Here is a 13543-nt window from a genome sequence, read left to right on the forward strand (position 1 = left end):
CACACTTTGCCATCAGCCACAGAAACAGACCTGGTCCCTTTATTATCTATAAAAAACAGTGATTTAAGAAAGACAGACTCCTTCCCGCCATGCTTCAAATACCCTCCCTCCCCTCCCTCCCTCCCTCCCTCCCTCCCTCCCTCCCTCCCTCCCTCCCTCCCTCCCTCCCTCCCTCCCTCCCTCCCTCCCTCCCTCCCTCCCTCCCTCCCTCCCTCTCCACTGGCCTGGTTCTGACAGGTGTAACATACTTTCTAAGCTTGATTTACCTATTGCTCTCAGAGTCAATGACTCAATTGGTGAAACAACTTTCAGTATCATAGTGACTACCCACACATGGATTTGTATTTATTGATACTTATTATACACAAATAGGGTTTACACATGTAGAATGTTAGCCGATCAACATCTGCCTGTGTAGAATAGCTGTGCCGTGATATCACAACCACCAGGTGTCGCTGTTGTGCCTTTTTCAAAACCAAACACCACACAGACAGTCCTCTCCATCTATTGTCTGTATAGCCTACAGTATGTAATGGAAATGAATGACAATGAGATATCGCTGCTGGTATTAGTTATTTGATTTGATTTATTAGGATCCCCATTAGCCGACGCAAATGGCGACAGGTAGTCTTGCTGGGGTCCGACACATAACGAAAAATACATTACTGACAAAATACTTTACAATTTAGATACATTTAAAAACATTAACATGTAGTGTGTGTGTGTGTGTGTACATGTCAGTACATACACACAACAAGTAGGTCACATGGGGGAGAGGCCTTGTGCCATGAGGTGTTGCTTTATTTGTTCTTTGAAACCAGGTTTGCTGTTCACTTGCGCAATATGAGATGGAAGGGCGTTCCATGCACTCATGGCTCTGTAGAATACTGTACGTTTCATTACATTTGTTATAAAGAAACAAGCTTGCTAAATTATGAAGGATCTTCCTTTCCAAGCCTTGTAGTATTAACCACTAGATGTCAGCAGTGGTCCAGTTTATGAGTACTGGTTTTTATTAGGGACAACCCGATCCCTCATCCCAAAGTGCAGCACTTCCAGCACTTCCAGCAGACAATGTGTGAAGTACGGACTTTTGCTCCCTATGCAAGCTGCAAATCATGCATGACCTCAGCTCAGTTGGTAGAGCATGACACTTGCAATGTCTGGGTTGTTTGTTTTGAGTCCCGCGGGGGCCCAGTACGAGAACGTGTATGTACTCTCTACTGTAAGAGCATCTGCTAAATGACCAAAACATATATATATATATACAGTACCAGTCAAATGTTTGGACACATCTACTCATTCAAGGGTTTCTCTTTATTTTTTACCATTTTCTACATTGTAGAATAATAGTGAAGACATCAAACCTATGAAATTCCCACATATGCTGAGCACTTGTTGGCTGCTTTTCCTAGACTCTGCAGTCCAACTCATCCCAAACCATCTCAATTGGGTTGAGGTCAGGTGATTGTGGAGGCCAGGTCATCTGATGCAGCACTCCATCACTCTCCTTGGTCAAACAGCCCTTACACAGCCTGGAGGTCTGTTTTGGGTCAATGTCCTGTTGAAAAACAAACGATAGTCCCACTAAGGGGAAAACAGATGGGATGGCGTATCGCTGCAGAATGTTGTGATAGCCATGCTGGTTAAGTGAAGTCTAAATAAATCACTGACAGTGTCAACAGCAAAGCAACCCCACACAATCACACTTCCTCCATGATTTACGGTGGGAACCACACATACAGAGATCATGCATTCACCTACTCTGCGTCTCACAAAGACACGGCGGTTGGAACCAAACATTTCTAATTTCCAACGGTCTAATGTCCATTGCTCGTGTTTCTTGGCCCAAGCAAGTCTCTTCTTCTTATTGGTGTCCTTTAGTAGTGGTTTCTTTGCAGCAATTCGACCATGAAGGCCTGATTCACACAGTCTCCTCTGAACAGTTGATGTTGAGATGTGTCTGTTACTTGAACTCTGAAGCATTTTTTTGGACTCCAATTTCTGAGGCTGGTAACTCTAATGAACTTATCCTCTGCAGCAGAGGTAACTCTGGGTCTTCCTTTCCTCATGACAGCCAGTTTCATCATAACGCTTTTGCGACTGCACTTGAAGATACGTTCAACATTCATGTCTTTAAAAAATGATGGACTGTCGTTTGTCTTTAATTATTTGAGCTGTTCTTACCATAATATGGCCTTGGAATTTTACCAAATAGGGCTATCTTCTGTATACCACCCCTACCTTGTCACAACACAACTGATTTTCTCAAACACATTAAGAAGGAAAGAAATTCCACAAATGAACTTTTAACAGACCTGTTAATTGAAATGCATTCCAGGTGACTACCTCATGAAGCTGATCGAGAGAATGCCAAGAGTGTGCAAAGTTGTCATCAAGGCAAAGGGTGGCTACTTCTCAGAATCTTAAATATAAAATATATTTTGATTTGTTTAATACTTTTTTGGTTGCTACCTGATTCCATATGTTTTATTTTATAGTTTTGATGTCTTCACTATTATTCTGCAATGTAGAAAATATTTAAAAAAAGAAAAACCCTTGAATGAGTACTTGTGTCCAAACTTTTGACTTGTATTGTAAGTGCTGGCACAGCTTATACACTAGGAAAGTGAAACTCACAATTTAACTGCCATTGCCCTGCAACAATATCATATAATAATCACTAGAGATTCATCATACGAATACATCTGTTGAATGAACAGGCTTCCCATTGAGTATAATATTATTATAACAATACAATATTATTGGTTTGAATATCTTTTTACTCATGAGAACAGCTTTTCCTGAAGGATTCCTAGTAGTGTCACAATGTAATAAAATGTAGTTTGGCCCTTTGTGATGAGGTGCCAGTTGGCTCCAGTTCATACTTTCTCTTTCCCATCACATGTTGTTCCAAAGGGTCCGAGCATGATGAGCAGCAGATTGCTCAAAGTGTTCCCATATGATAGAAAACGAGAGTGATCTCTGCAGAAAACCATCGGAAACAAGACGGCTCTGTCTCCATCGTACTTCCTCCTGCCTCTGAAACCTATTCATTCCATTTCAAAACGGTCCTTTGGGGACCGAAATATCTATTCATTTATATCTATATCTGAGCCATAATGAAACAAAGAAGTAGGTTTGCATCAAGCTAATGAGAGAGAGAGAGAGAGAGAGAGAGAGAGAGAGAGAGAGAGAGAGAGAGAGAGAGAGAGAGAGAGAGAGAGAGAGAGAGAGAGAGAGAGAGAGAGAGAGAGAGAGAGAGAGAGAGAGAGAGAGAGAGACAGAGACAGAGACAGAGACAGAGAGAGACAGAGAGAGACAGAGAGAGACAGAGACAGAGAGAGAGAGACCGTGTGCTCACCCCTCACCATCAACAGATACCAGACCTTGGTCAAAAACAAATGTGAAATCTAGAATTAGAATCAGTCATTCTAACACTATGCCGTTCGCTAACAATGCAATACTGTCTCTCTCTCTAACTCCACAAACAGTGGGTATGTCTGGCATACCAACAAGATGCCAAGACACCAAGACCAATCTGGGGGATTTCTGCTTGTGACCTGCATGCTATGATCGTTTTTTTTGTTTTTTTTTGTTATGTTTACGGTCATCTTTTCCTGTAAAAGACGATGCTAAGAATTTCCCTTGGCCTTTGTTGGAAATAATTTCAGACTGAGGATGCCATCCCTTCCCACCATAAAGCAATCAGAGGGTTATGTGTTATTTGAATGGGAACTGGTTTGTCGTGCTGCCAATGTAGGGCGGTAAATACATTGGGTAACAATACAGACAGACAGACAGACGCTATCAATGGAAACCTTTATCAAGGACATGCTTGGTTCACTTCTATTCTACATGCATACCTGAAGGGGTTTTTCCTGTGTTTGCACTGATGAAAGTCCCTGTACTGATACAGAAGAGATACAGATGTGTTCATGTGTTCACAGGTAGACGACAAGAAGAATAAAATAACACATGCCCTGTTTCCTGTAACTCAGGTGATTCCATGACTCTATGCAGGCGTGACTCGACTCAACTGTATTTTTAGTCTTCGGTCCAAATGGAACACGAACCCCACAACATCTACTGTCTACGGCCCGCTCTCAATCACCTGAAGAACATTCTGGGACAAACCCCATCTACTGTCTACGACTTGCTCTCAATCACCTGAAGAACATTCTGGGACAAACCCCATCTACTGTCTACGACCCGCTCTCAATCACCTGAAGGACATTCTGGGACAAACCCCATCTACTGTCTACGACCCGCTCTCAATCACCTGAAGGACATTCTGGGACAAACCCCATCTACTGTCTACGACCCGCTCTCAATCACCTGAAGGACATTCTGGGACAAACCCCATCTACTGTCTGCGACCCGCTCTCAATCACCTGAAGGACATTCTGGGACAAACACCATCTACTGTCTACGACTTGCTCTCAATCACCTGAAGGACATTCTGGGACAAACCCCATCTACTGTCTACGAGCCGCTCTCAATCACCTGAAGGACATTCTGGGACAAACACCATCTACTGTCTACGAGCCGCTCTCAATCACCTGAAGAACATTCTGGGACAAACCCCATCTACTGTCTACGACTTGCTCTCAATCACCTGAAGGACATTCTGGGACAAACACCATCTACTGTCTACGAGCCGCTCTCAATCACCTGAAGGACATTCTGGGACAAACCCCATCTACTGTCTACGGCCCGCTCTCAATCACCTGAAGGACATTCTGGGACAAACCCCATCTACTGTCTACGTCCCGCTCTCAATCATCTGAAGAACATTCTGGGACAAACCCCATCTACTGTCTACGACCCGCTCTCAATCACCTGAAGAACATTCTGGGACAAACCCCATCTACTGTCTACGACCCGCTCTCAATCACCTGAAGGACATTCTGGGACAAACCCCATCTACTGTCTACGACCCGCTCTCAATCACCTGAAGGACATTCTGGGACAAACCCCATCTACTGTCTACGACTTGCTCTCATTCACCTGAAGGACATTCTGGGACAAACCCCATCTATTGTCTACGACTTGCTCTCAATCACCTGAAGGACATTCTGGGACAAACCCCATCTACTGTCTACGACCCGCTCTCAATCACCTGAAGGACATTCTGGGACAAACTCCATCTACTGTCTACGACTTGCTCTCAATCACCTGAAGGACATTCTGGGACAAACCCCATCTACTGTCTACGAGCCGCTCTCAATCACCTGAAGGACATTCTGGGACAAACTCCATCTACTGTCTACGACTTGCTCTCAATCACCTGAAGGACATTCTGGGACAAACCCCATCTACTGTCTACGACCCGCTCTCAATCACCTGAAGGACATTCTGGGACAAACACCATCTACTGTCTACGACCCGCTCTCAATCACCTGAAGAACATTCTGGGACAATCCCCATCTACTGTCTACGACTTGCTCTCAATCACCTGAAGGACATTCTGGGACAAACCCCATCTACTGTCTACGACCCGCTCTCAATCACCTGAAGGACATTCTGGGACAAACCCCATCTACTGTCTACGAGCCGCTCTCAATCACCTGAAGAACATTCTGGGACAAACCCATCACTGGTGTGGGTTTGGCGTTTTACATTTTGTTGGATAACTATTTTCATGTTCTCCAACCAATGTAAAATGCCTGGAGTTTGCTAGACGGCAGTGGGACTTGGATTGGAACTGGTGCATTGGTCAGATGACATGAACATAGAGCTCTATGGCCACGCGAACCAGTGCTAGGATTGGCTTCGAAGTGAGAATGCATAAGCAGAAAATAATCCCCCCCCCCATACCTACTGTTAAATATGGTGGTGGGTCTTTGATGTTATGGGGCTATTTTGCTTCCACTGGTCCTGGGGAGTTCTATTAAGGTCAACAGCATCATGAACTTTACTCAGTACCAGGACATTTTCGACAAAAACCTGATTGCCTCAGCCAGGAGGCTGTAACTTTGCTGCAAGTGGATCACTGTTCACCGTAATGGTCTTGAACAATTTGGTTTGGTTAGGGACCAACACTAACAAAAACTGTTGACCTCCTAGGTCAAGAACATGTGATGCAGAGCCACGTGACCGATAGCTGTGACCGATTCACCTATGGATTCAGGTGTGTTTGTGTCTGGATTCAGGTGTGTGTGTCTGGATTCAGGTGTGTGTGTGTGTGTGGATTCAGGTGTGTGTGTGTCTGGATTCAGGTGTGTGTGTGGATTCAGGTGTGTGTGTGTGTCTGGATTCAGGTGTGTGTGTGTGTGGATTCAGGTGTGTGTGTGTCTGGATTCAGGTGTGTGTGTGTGTGGATTCAGGTGTGTGTGTGTCTGGATTCAGGTGTGTGTGTGTGTGGATTCAGGTGTGTGTGTCTGGATTCAGGTGTGTGTGTGTCTGGATTCAGGTGTGTGTGTGTTTGTGTGTGGATTCAGGTGTGCGTGTGTGTGTGTGGATTAAGGTGTGTGTGTGTGTGGATTCAGGTGTGTGTGTGTGTGGATTCAGGTGTGTGTGTGTGTGTGTGTGTGGGGATTCATGTGTGTGTGTGTGCGTGCGTGCCTGACGTTAGCCTTAAGCAGCTTCCAGACCTGTGGTTATGGGGTAGTGGCAGCTTCCAGACCTGTGGTTATGGGGTAGTGGCAGCTTCCAGACCTGTGTCTACGTGGTAGTGGCAGCTTCCAGACCTGTGGCTATGGGGTAGTGGCAGCTTCCAGACCTGTGGTTATGGGGTAGTGGCAGCTTCCAGACCTGTGGTTATGGGGTAGTGGCAGCTTCCAGACCTGTGGTTATGGGGTAGTGGCAGCTTCCAGACCTGTGGTTATGGGGTAGTGGCAGCTTCCAGACCTGTGGTTATGGGGTAGTGGCAGCTTCCAGACCTGTGTCTACGGGGTAGTGGCAGCTTCCAGACCTGTGGTTATGGGGTAGTGGCAGCTTCCAGACCTGTGGTTATGGGGTAGTGGCAGCTTCCAGACCTGTGGTTATGGGGTAGTGGCAGCTTCCAGACCTGTGTCTACGGGGTAGTGGCAGCTTCCAGACCTGTGGTTACGGGGTAGTGGCAGCTTCCAGACCTGTGGCTATGGGGTAGTGGCAGCTTCCAGACCTGTGGTTATGGGGTAGTGGCAGCTTCCAGACCTGTGGCTATGGGGTAGTGGCAGCTTCCAGACCTGTGGTTATGAGGTGGTGGCAGCTTCCAGACCTGTGGCTATGGGGTAGTGGCAGCTTCCAGACCTGTGGTTATGGGGTAGTGGCAGCTTCAGACCTGTGGCTATGGGGTAGTGGCAGCTTCCAGACCTGTGGTATGGGGTAGTGGCGGCTTCCAGACCTGTGGTTATGGGGTAGTGGCAGCTTCCAGACCTGTGGTTATGGGGTAGTGGCAGCTTCCAGACCTGTGTCTATGGGGTAGTGGCAGCTTCCAGACCTGTGGTTATGGGGTAGTGGCAGCTTCCAGACCTGTGTCTATGGGGTAGTGGCAGCTTCCAGACCTGTGTCTATGGGGTAGTGGCAGCTTCCAGACCTGTGGTTATGGGGTAGTGGCAGCTTCCAGACCTGTGTCTATGGGGTAGTGGCAGCTTCCAGACCTGTGGTTATGGGGTAGTGGCAGCTTCTAGACCTGTGGTTATGGGGTAGTGGCAGCTTCCAGACCTGTGGCTATGGGGTAGTGGCAGCTTCCAGACCTGTGTCTATGGGGTAGTGGCAGCTTCCAGACCTGTGTCTATGGGGTAGTGGCAGCTTCCAGACCTGTGGTTATGAGGTGGTGGCAACTCAATGTGGTGTGTTAACTAGTCTGGAGGGAGGGTCTCAGTGTGGTGTGTTAACTAGTCTGGAGGGGGGGGGGGGGGGTCGCAGTGTGGTCTGTTAACTAGTCTGGAGGGGGGGGGGGTCGCAGTGTGGTGTGTTAACTAGTCTGGAGGGGTGTCAGTGTGGTGCATTAACTAATCTGGGGGGGGGGGGTCTCAGTGTGATGTGTTAACTAGTCTGGAGGGGTGTCAGTGTGGTGTGTTAACTAGTCTGGGGGGGTCTCAGTGTGGTCTGTTAACTAGTCTGGAGGGGGGGGGGGGGTCGCAGTGTGGTGTGTTAACTAGTCTGGAGGGGTGTCAGTGTGGTGCATTAACTAATCTGGGGGGGGGGGTCTCAGTGTGATGTGTTAACTAGTCTGGAGGGGTGTCAGTGTGGTGTGTTAACTAGTCTGGAGGGGGTCTCAGTGTGGTGTGACTGGTACCTACCTAGTACACTGATGTAGAAGGACTGGTACCTACCTAGTACACTGATGTAGAAGGACTGGTACCTACCTAGTACACTGATGTAGAAGGACTGGTACCTACCTACCTAGTACACTGATGTAGAAGGACTGGTACCTACCTAGTACACTGATGTAGAAGGACTGGTACCTACCTACCTAGTACACTGATGTAGTAGGACTGGTACCTACCTAGTACACTGATGTAGTAGGACTGGTACCTACCTAGTACACTGATGTAGAAGGACTGGTACCTACCTAGTACACTGATGTAGAAAGACTGGTACCTACCTAGTACACTGATGTAGAAGGACTGGTACCTACCTAGTACACTGATGTAGAAGGACTGGTACCTACCTAGTACACTGATGTAGAAGGACTGGTACCTACCTAGTACACTGATGCAGAAGGACTGGTACCTACCTAGTACACTGATGTAGAAGGACTGGTACCTACCTAGTACACTGATGTAGAAGGACTGGTACCTACCTAGTACACTGATGTAGAAGGACTGGTACCTACCTGGTACACTGATGTAGAAGGACTGGTACCTACCTAGTACACTGATGTAGAAGGACTGGTACCTACCTAGTACACTGATGTAGAAGGACTGGTACCTACCTACCTGGTACACTGATGTAGAAGGACTGGTACCTACCTAGTACACTGATGTAGAAGGACTTGTACCTACCTGGTACACTGATGTAGAAGGACTGGTACCTACCTAGTACACTGATGTAGAAGGACTTGTACCTACCTGGTACACTGATGTAGAAGGACTGGTACCTACCTAGTACACTGATGTAGAAGGACTTGTACCTACCTAGTACACTGATGTAGAAGGACTGGTACCTACCTAGTACACTGATGTAGAAGGACTGGTACCTACCTAGTACACTGATGTAGAAGGACTGGTACCTACCTAGTACACTGATGTAGAAGGACTTGTAACTACCTAGTACACTGATGTAGAAGGACTGGTACCTACCTACCTAGTACACTGATGTAGAAGGACTGGTACCTACCTACCTGGTACACTGATGTAGAAGGACTGGTACCTACCTACCTAGTACACTGATGTAGAAAGACTGATCGATCAGTTTGTTGCCCTCTGGATCCACTAGGTTGAACTTGAAGGAGACACTCCCTCCTTTCTCTCCCTTCTCATGACTGTACTCCAAAAGACCTGCAATGCAACACACACACACACACACACACACACACACACACACACACACACACACACACACACACACACACACACACACACACACACACACACACACACACACACACACACACACACACACACACACACACACACACACACACACAAATTTGCATGGATGATTGAACATCTCATTTGATATGTAATATAAATAAATACTTTACTTTTTTTTTAACTTAAGGGTTTATTTTAACAGGTATTGTAGGCATGCATTGCTCTGTCACTGTTAAAGAGGCGGACGAGACAGATTGACAGTTAAGTAAACGGAGAGAAAGTCACAGAAGGAAAAAAGTATGAGAGAGAGAAATAAAGGAGGGAGAGAAGAAGAAAGGAGGGAGGGAGAGAAGAAGAAAAGAGGGAGGGAGAGAAGAAGAAGACATTTAAGGTAACGGCTGAGGTTGAGGTGAATTTACGGGACGAAGGCGGAGACTTTCACTTTGTTCCAAGTCAGAGTGAAAGTGAGAGACAGTATAAATACACCTGAACAACCTGCCTGATACACACCACTATCAGCAGCATCACCTGGCAGCGTCCTCACTCTCTCTCACAGCTTCACACACCTGAACGACCTGCCTGAAACACACCACCCTCAGCAGCAACATGACATCTCAAGTGGCAGGACTTCTCTTCGTCGCGACAGTGTGCTTGGGCTATGCATCAGGTAATAGACATACACACACACACACACACACACACACACACACACACACACACACACACACACACACACACACACACACACACACACACACACACACACACACACACACACACACACAAACACAGGGAGAGAGAGAAGTATTCCGTTCTGTGATTGATTTCGAAACTGGCGCTAGACTTGGGAATCTAGAAATAGAGCCTGGTCTGTGTCTGACTAGGATACTACTATGTTGGCTTCCTCCCAGACGAATTCAGTGTGAAATTGATCTTAAACACTTCAGAGGTCATTGGCTTAAACTACATGACCTCGTTGAGGAAGTGCAGCTCTTCTGAGATAGCTTATATCTGTAAAAGGGTTTTACCCAGATCTATTAAACATGTGCTTGGTCTTTAATGAGTTTTCTGGTAAAAGATGTTGTTTCTCATCAGCGAGGGTCACTCATATTGATCTTCGTGTCTCTCTCTCTCTCTCTCTCTCTCTCTCTCTCTCTCTCTCTCTCTCTCTCTCTCTCTCTCTCTCTCTCTCTCAGTATTCTCTGAGGTACCCATGGACTGCTGTCTCCTCACCACTGAGACACGTTTCCCTCGCCACTTCAAGATGGTCTCCTACCTCCTGCAGACCACAGAAAAAGGCTGTAACATTGATGCCACTGTGTGAGTGTCTTCCTCTTTAAGACAAATTACTTCTCTTCCACCTGATACTCAGGCTGAATAAAATTTTATTTTTATAAACATGATACGACACACGTTATAACCATACAAGAACACGATTCCAAGTGTAGTACAATCCCTAGGTTTAGAAACCACATTACTTACAGTTAAGGCACTCCTAAGCAATTTGGAGGCCTGCCAGATTCTGCTCCCCATCAGCGGCTCACCGATCTCTTTACGTGGTCCCTTGAGCACTTTTTGGCAACCACTTAGTCTGGTATCACTCTGAACTTTAACGATTGTCAAATTCTGATCTGTTCCCTCCAGGTTCATCACTAAGACAGGGTTGAGACTGTGCACGCCCCATCCCACAAAGAGCACGTGGGTGGCAGACTACATCAAACGTCTGGAGCGAAACATCTCCCTCTGGATAGCTGATACACCTCAGCAGTAAATGAGGTAAGCATTTACTATACCAACGAGAGAAATAGGTACAAAACTTTTCAAGATGGATTTATTCCTGAGTGTTTTTCTATGTCAGACTTTATTATTTGCTTTTTGTTCTTGTCTCTTTCCCCTAGTCCCCTTTCCCCTATTTTGGCTAAATTATATAGTTGTTTTAATGTTCTGCAGTGTTTTCATTCACAGCTCTCCCCTTTAACCTGCTCTGCGGGACTCCAAATCCTGTTTGTTAAGAGTTCTTGTCCTGTGTGCCTGTCTTCCACACAGGATGAAAACAGCAGAGTGAGACCAGAAGAGGAATGAAGGAGAGGAGTGGAGGAGAGGAATGGAGGAGAGGAGTGGAGGAGAGGAATGGAGGAGAGGAGTGGAGGAGAGGAATGGAGGAAGTTATTCGATGAGGACCACCGAAGACGATACACAAATGTCATCTTCGGCCACATTCATTTCAAACCTTTTTTAAACCCAGAATTTCACCAGATACTGTAGTAGACTATTTGTGAGCAGTACATGATGTAAATGCATAGCACAGCAAAAAAATAAATACATCAAAGTGGATTGAAAAATTTGATTTTATGTAGTAACATGTGTATATATGGTTTGGTGGTTTTTGATTGTGATGAGTAACTGAAATATGGACCACACAACTGATAGATTTTCCCAAAGCCTGATGTGTATGTCCACATTTGTAATGTGTTTTTGGTGCTATTGACATTTTAAGATTATTATTATTATTTTTTTTTAAATGTGTCTGTGAATACTAGCTCTCATGAAAAAGGACAAATTACTATTTCAATAAAAGATTAAGTAAATAACTTTTGCCTTATCTGAGCCATGAATCTTCCAAAATGGTTTGAATTGCTCCGAGTAACTGACCAGAGCTGATAAGACCCATTTAATAATTTACACTAACATGGTCCAGTATGCATAATAAAGTTGATGGCAGTTTTGGAGCAGTGGCTTCTTCCTTGCTGAGTGGCCTTTCAGGTTATGTCGATATAGGACTCGTTGTACTGTGGATATAGATACTTTTGTACCTGTTTCCTCCAGCATCTTCACAAGGTCCTTTGCTGTTGTTCTTGGATTGATTTGCACTTTTCACACCAATGTAAGTTCATCTCTAGGAGACAGAAGGCGTCTCCTTCCTGAGAGTTATGACGGCTGTGTGGTTCCATGGTGTTTATACTTGCGCACTATTGTTTGTACAGATGGGCGTGGTACCTTCAGGCGTTTGGAAATTGCTCCCAAGGATGAACCAGACTTGTGGAGTTCTAAACATTTTTTTGTGGGGTCTTGGCTGATTTCTTTTGATTTTCCCATGATGTCAAGCAAAGAAGCACTGAGTTTGAAGGTAGGCCTTGAAATACATCCACAGGTACACCTCCAATTGACTCAAATGATGTCAATTAGCCTAGCAGAAGCTTCTAAAGCCATGACATCATTTTCTGGAATTTTCCAATCTGTTTAAAGGCACAGTCAACTTAGTGTATGTAAACTTCTGACCCACTGGAATTGTGATGTGGTGAATTATAAGTGAAATAATCTGTCTGTAAACAATTGTTGGAAAAATTACTTGTGTCATGCACAAAGTAGATGTCCTAACCGACTTGCCAAAACTATAGTTTGTTGACAAGACATTTGTGGAGTGGTTGAAAAACGAGTGTTAATGACTCCAACCTAAGTGTATGTAAACTTCCGACCTCAACTGTATATATATAAACAGTGCCAGTATATATATCAATATATACTGTATATACCCACAGTGCCTTGCAAAAGTATTCATACCCCTTGGAGTTTTTTCCTATTTTGTTGCATTACAACCTGTAATTTAAATAGATTTTTATTTAGATGTCATGTAATGGACATACACAAAATAGTCCAAATTGGTGAAGTGAAATGAAAAAAGAACCCTACTCTGAATGATCGGCTATGAAAAGCCAACTGACATTTACTCCTGAGGTGCTGACCTCAGTAATTTTGACCTCGGGCCAGCCTGCCACTCTGTACCTCCTGGACTCTGAAGTGGTTTTGACCGTTTGCCTGTCCACGACCATTCTCTTGCCTACCCTTTTGGATTATAATAAATATCCAAGACTCAAACCATCTGCCTCCCGTGTCTGCATCTGGGACTCGCCTTGTGCATCTTTGTAAATCACCTTGATTTAGCACCTGTGTGTTTTATCAGTTTCTTTATGAAAATATTTAGCGAACTCCATGACCGTAGCTAAAGCAAGGGGCTATAGCAGCGCAGAAGTAGACTACAAATGCATGCTGGGCCGGGCATGCCTTGAGCTCGTGAA

General features: G+C 45.3%; 1 protein-coding gene across 1 annotated transcript; it reads left to right on the forward strand.

Annotated features, from left to right (window-relative positions):
* The first annotated feature begins 10073 nt into the window (after positions 1-10073).
* LOC120062952 (C-C motif chemokine 4-like) lies at positions 10074-11238 on the forward strand. Its single transcript, XM_039013005.1, has 3 exons — positions 10074-10134; positions 10664-10787; positions 11112-11238. The coding sequence occupies exons 1-3, from the start codon at positions 10074-10076 to the stop codon at positions 11236-11238; spliced, it is 312 nt and encodes a 103-aa protein (XP_038868933.1).
* Positions 11239-13543: the final 2305 nt, after the last annotated feature.

The sequence above is a fragment of the Salvelinus namaycush genome, chromosome 18 (genome assembly GCF_016432855.1).
Source record: "Salvelinus namaycush isolate Seneca chromosome 18, SaNama_1.0, whole genome shotgun sequence".
NCBI lineage: Eukaryota > Metazoa > Chordata > Actinopteri > Salmoniformes > Salmonidae > Salvelinus > Salvelinus namaycush.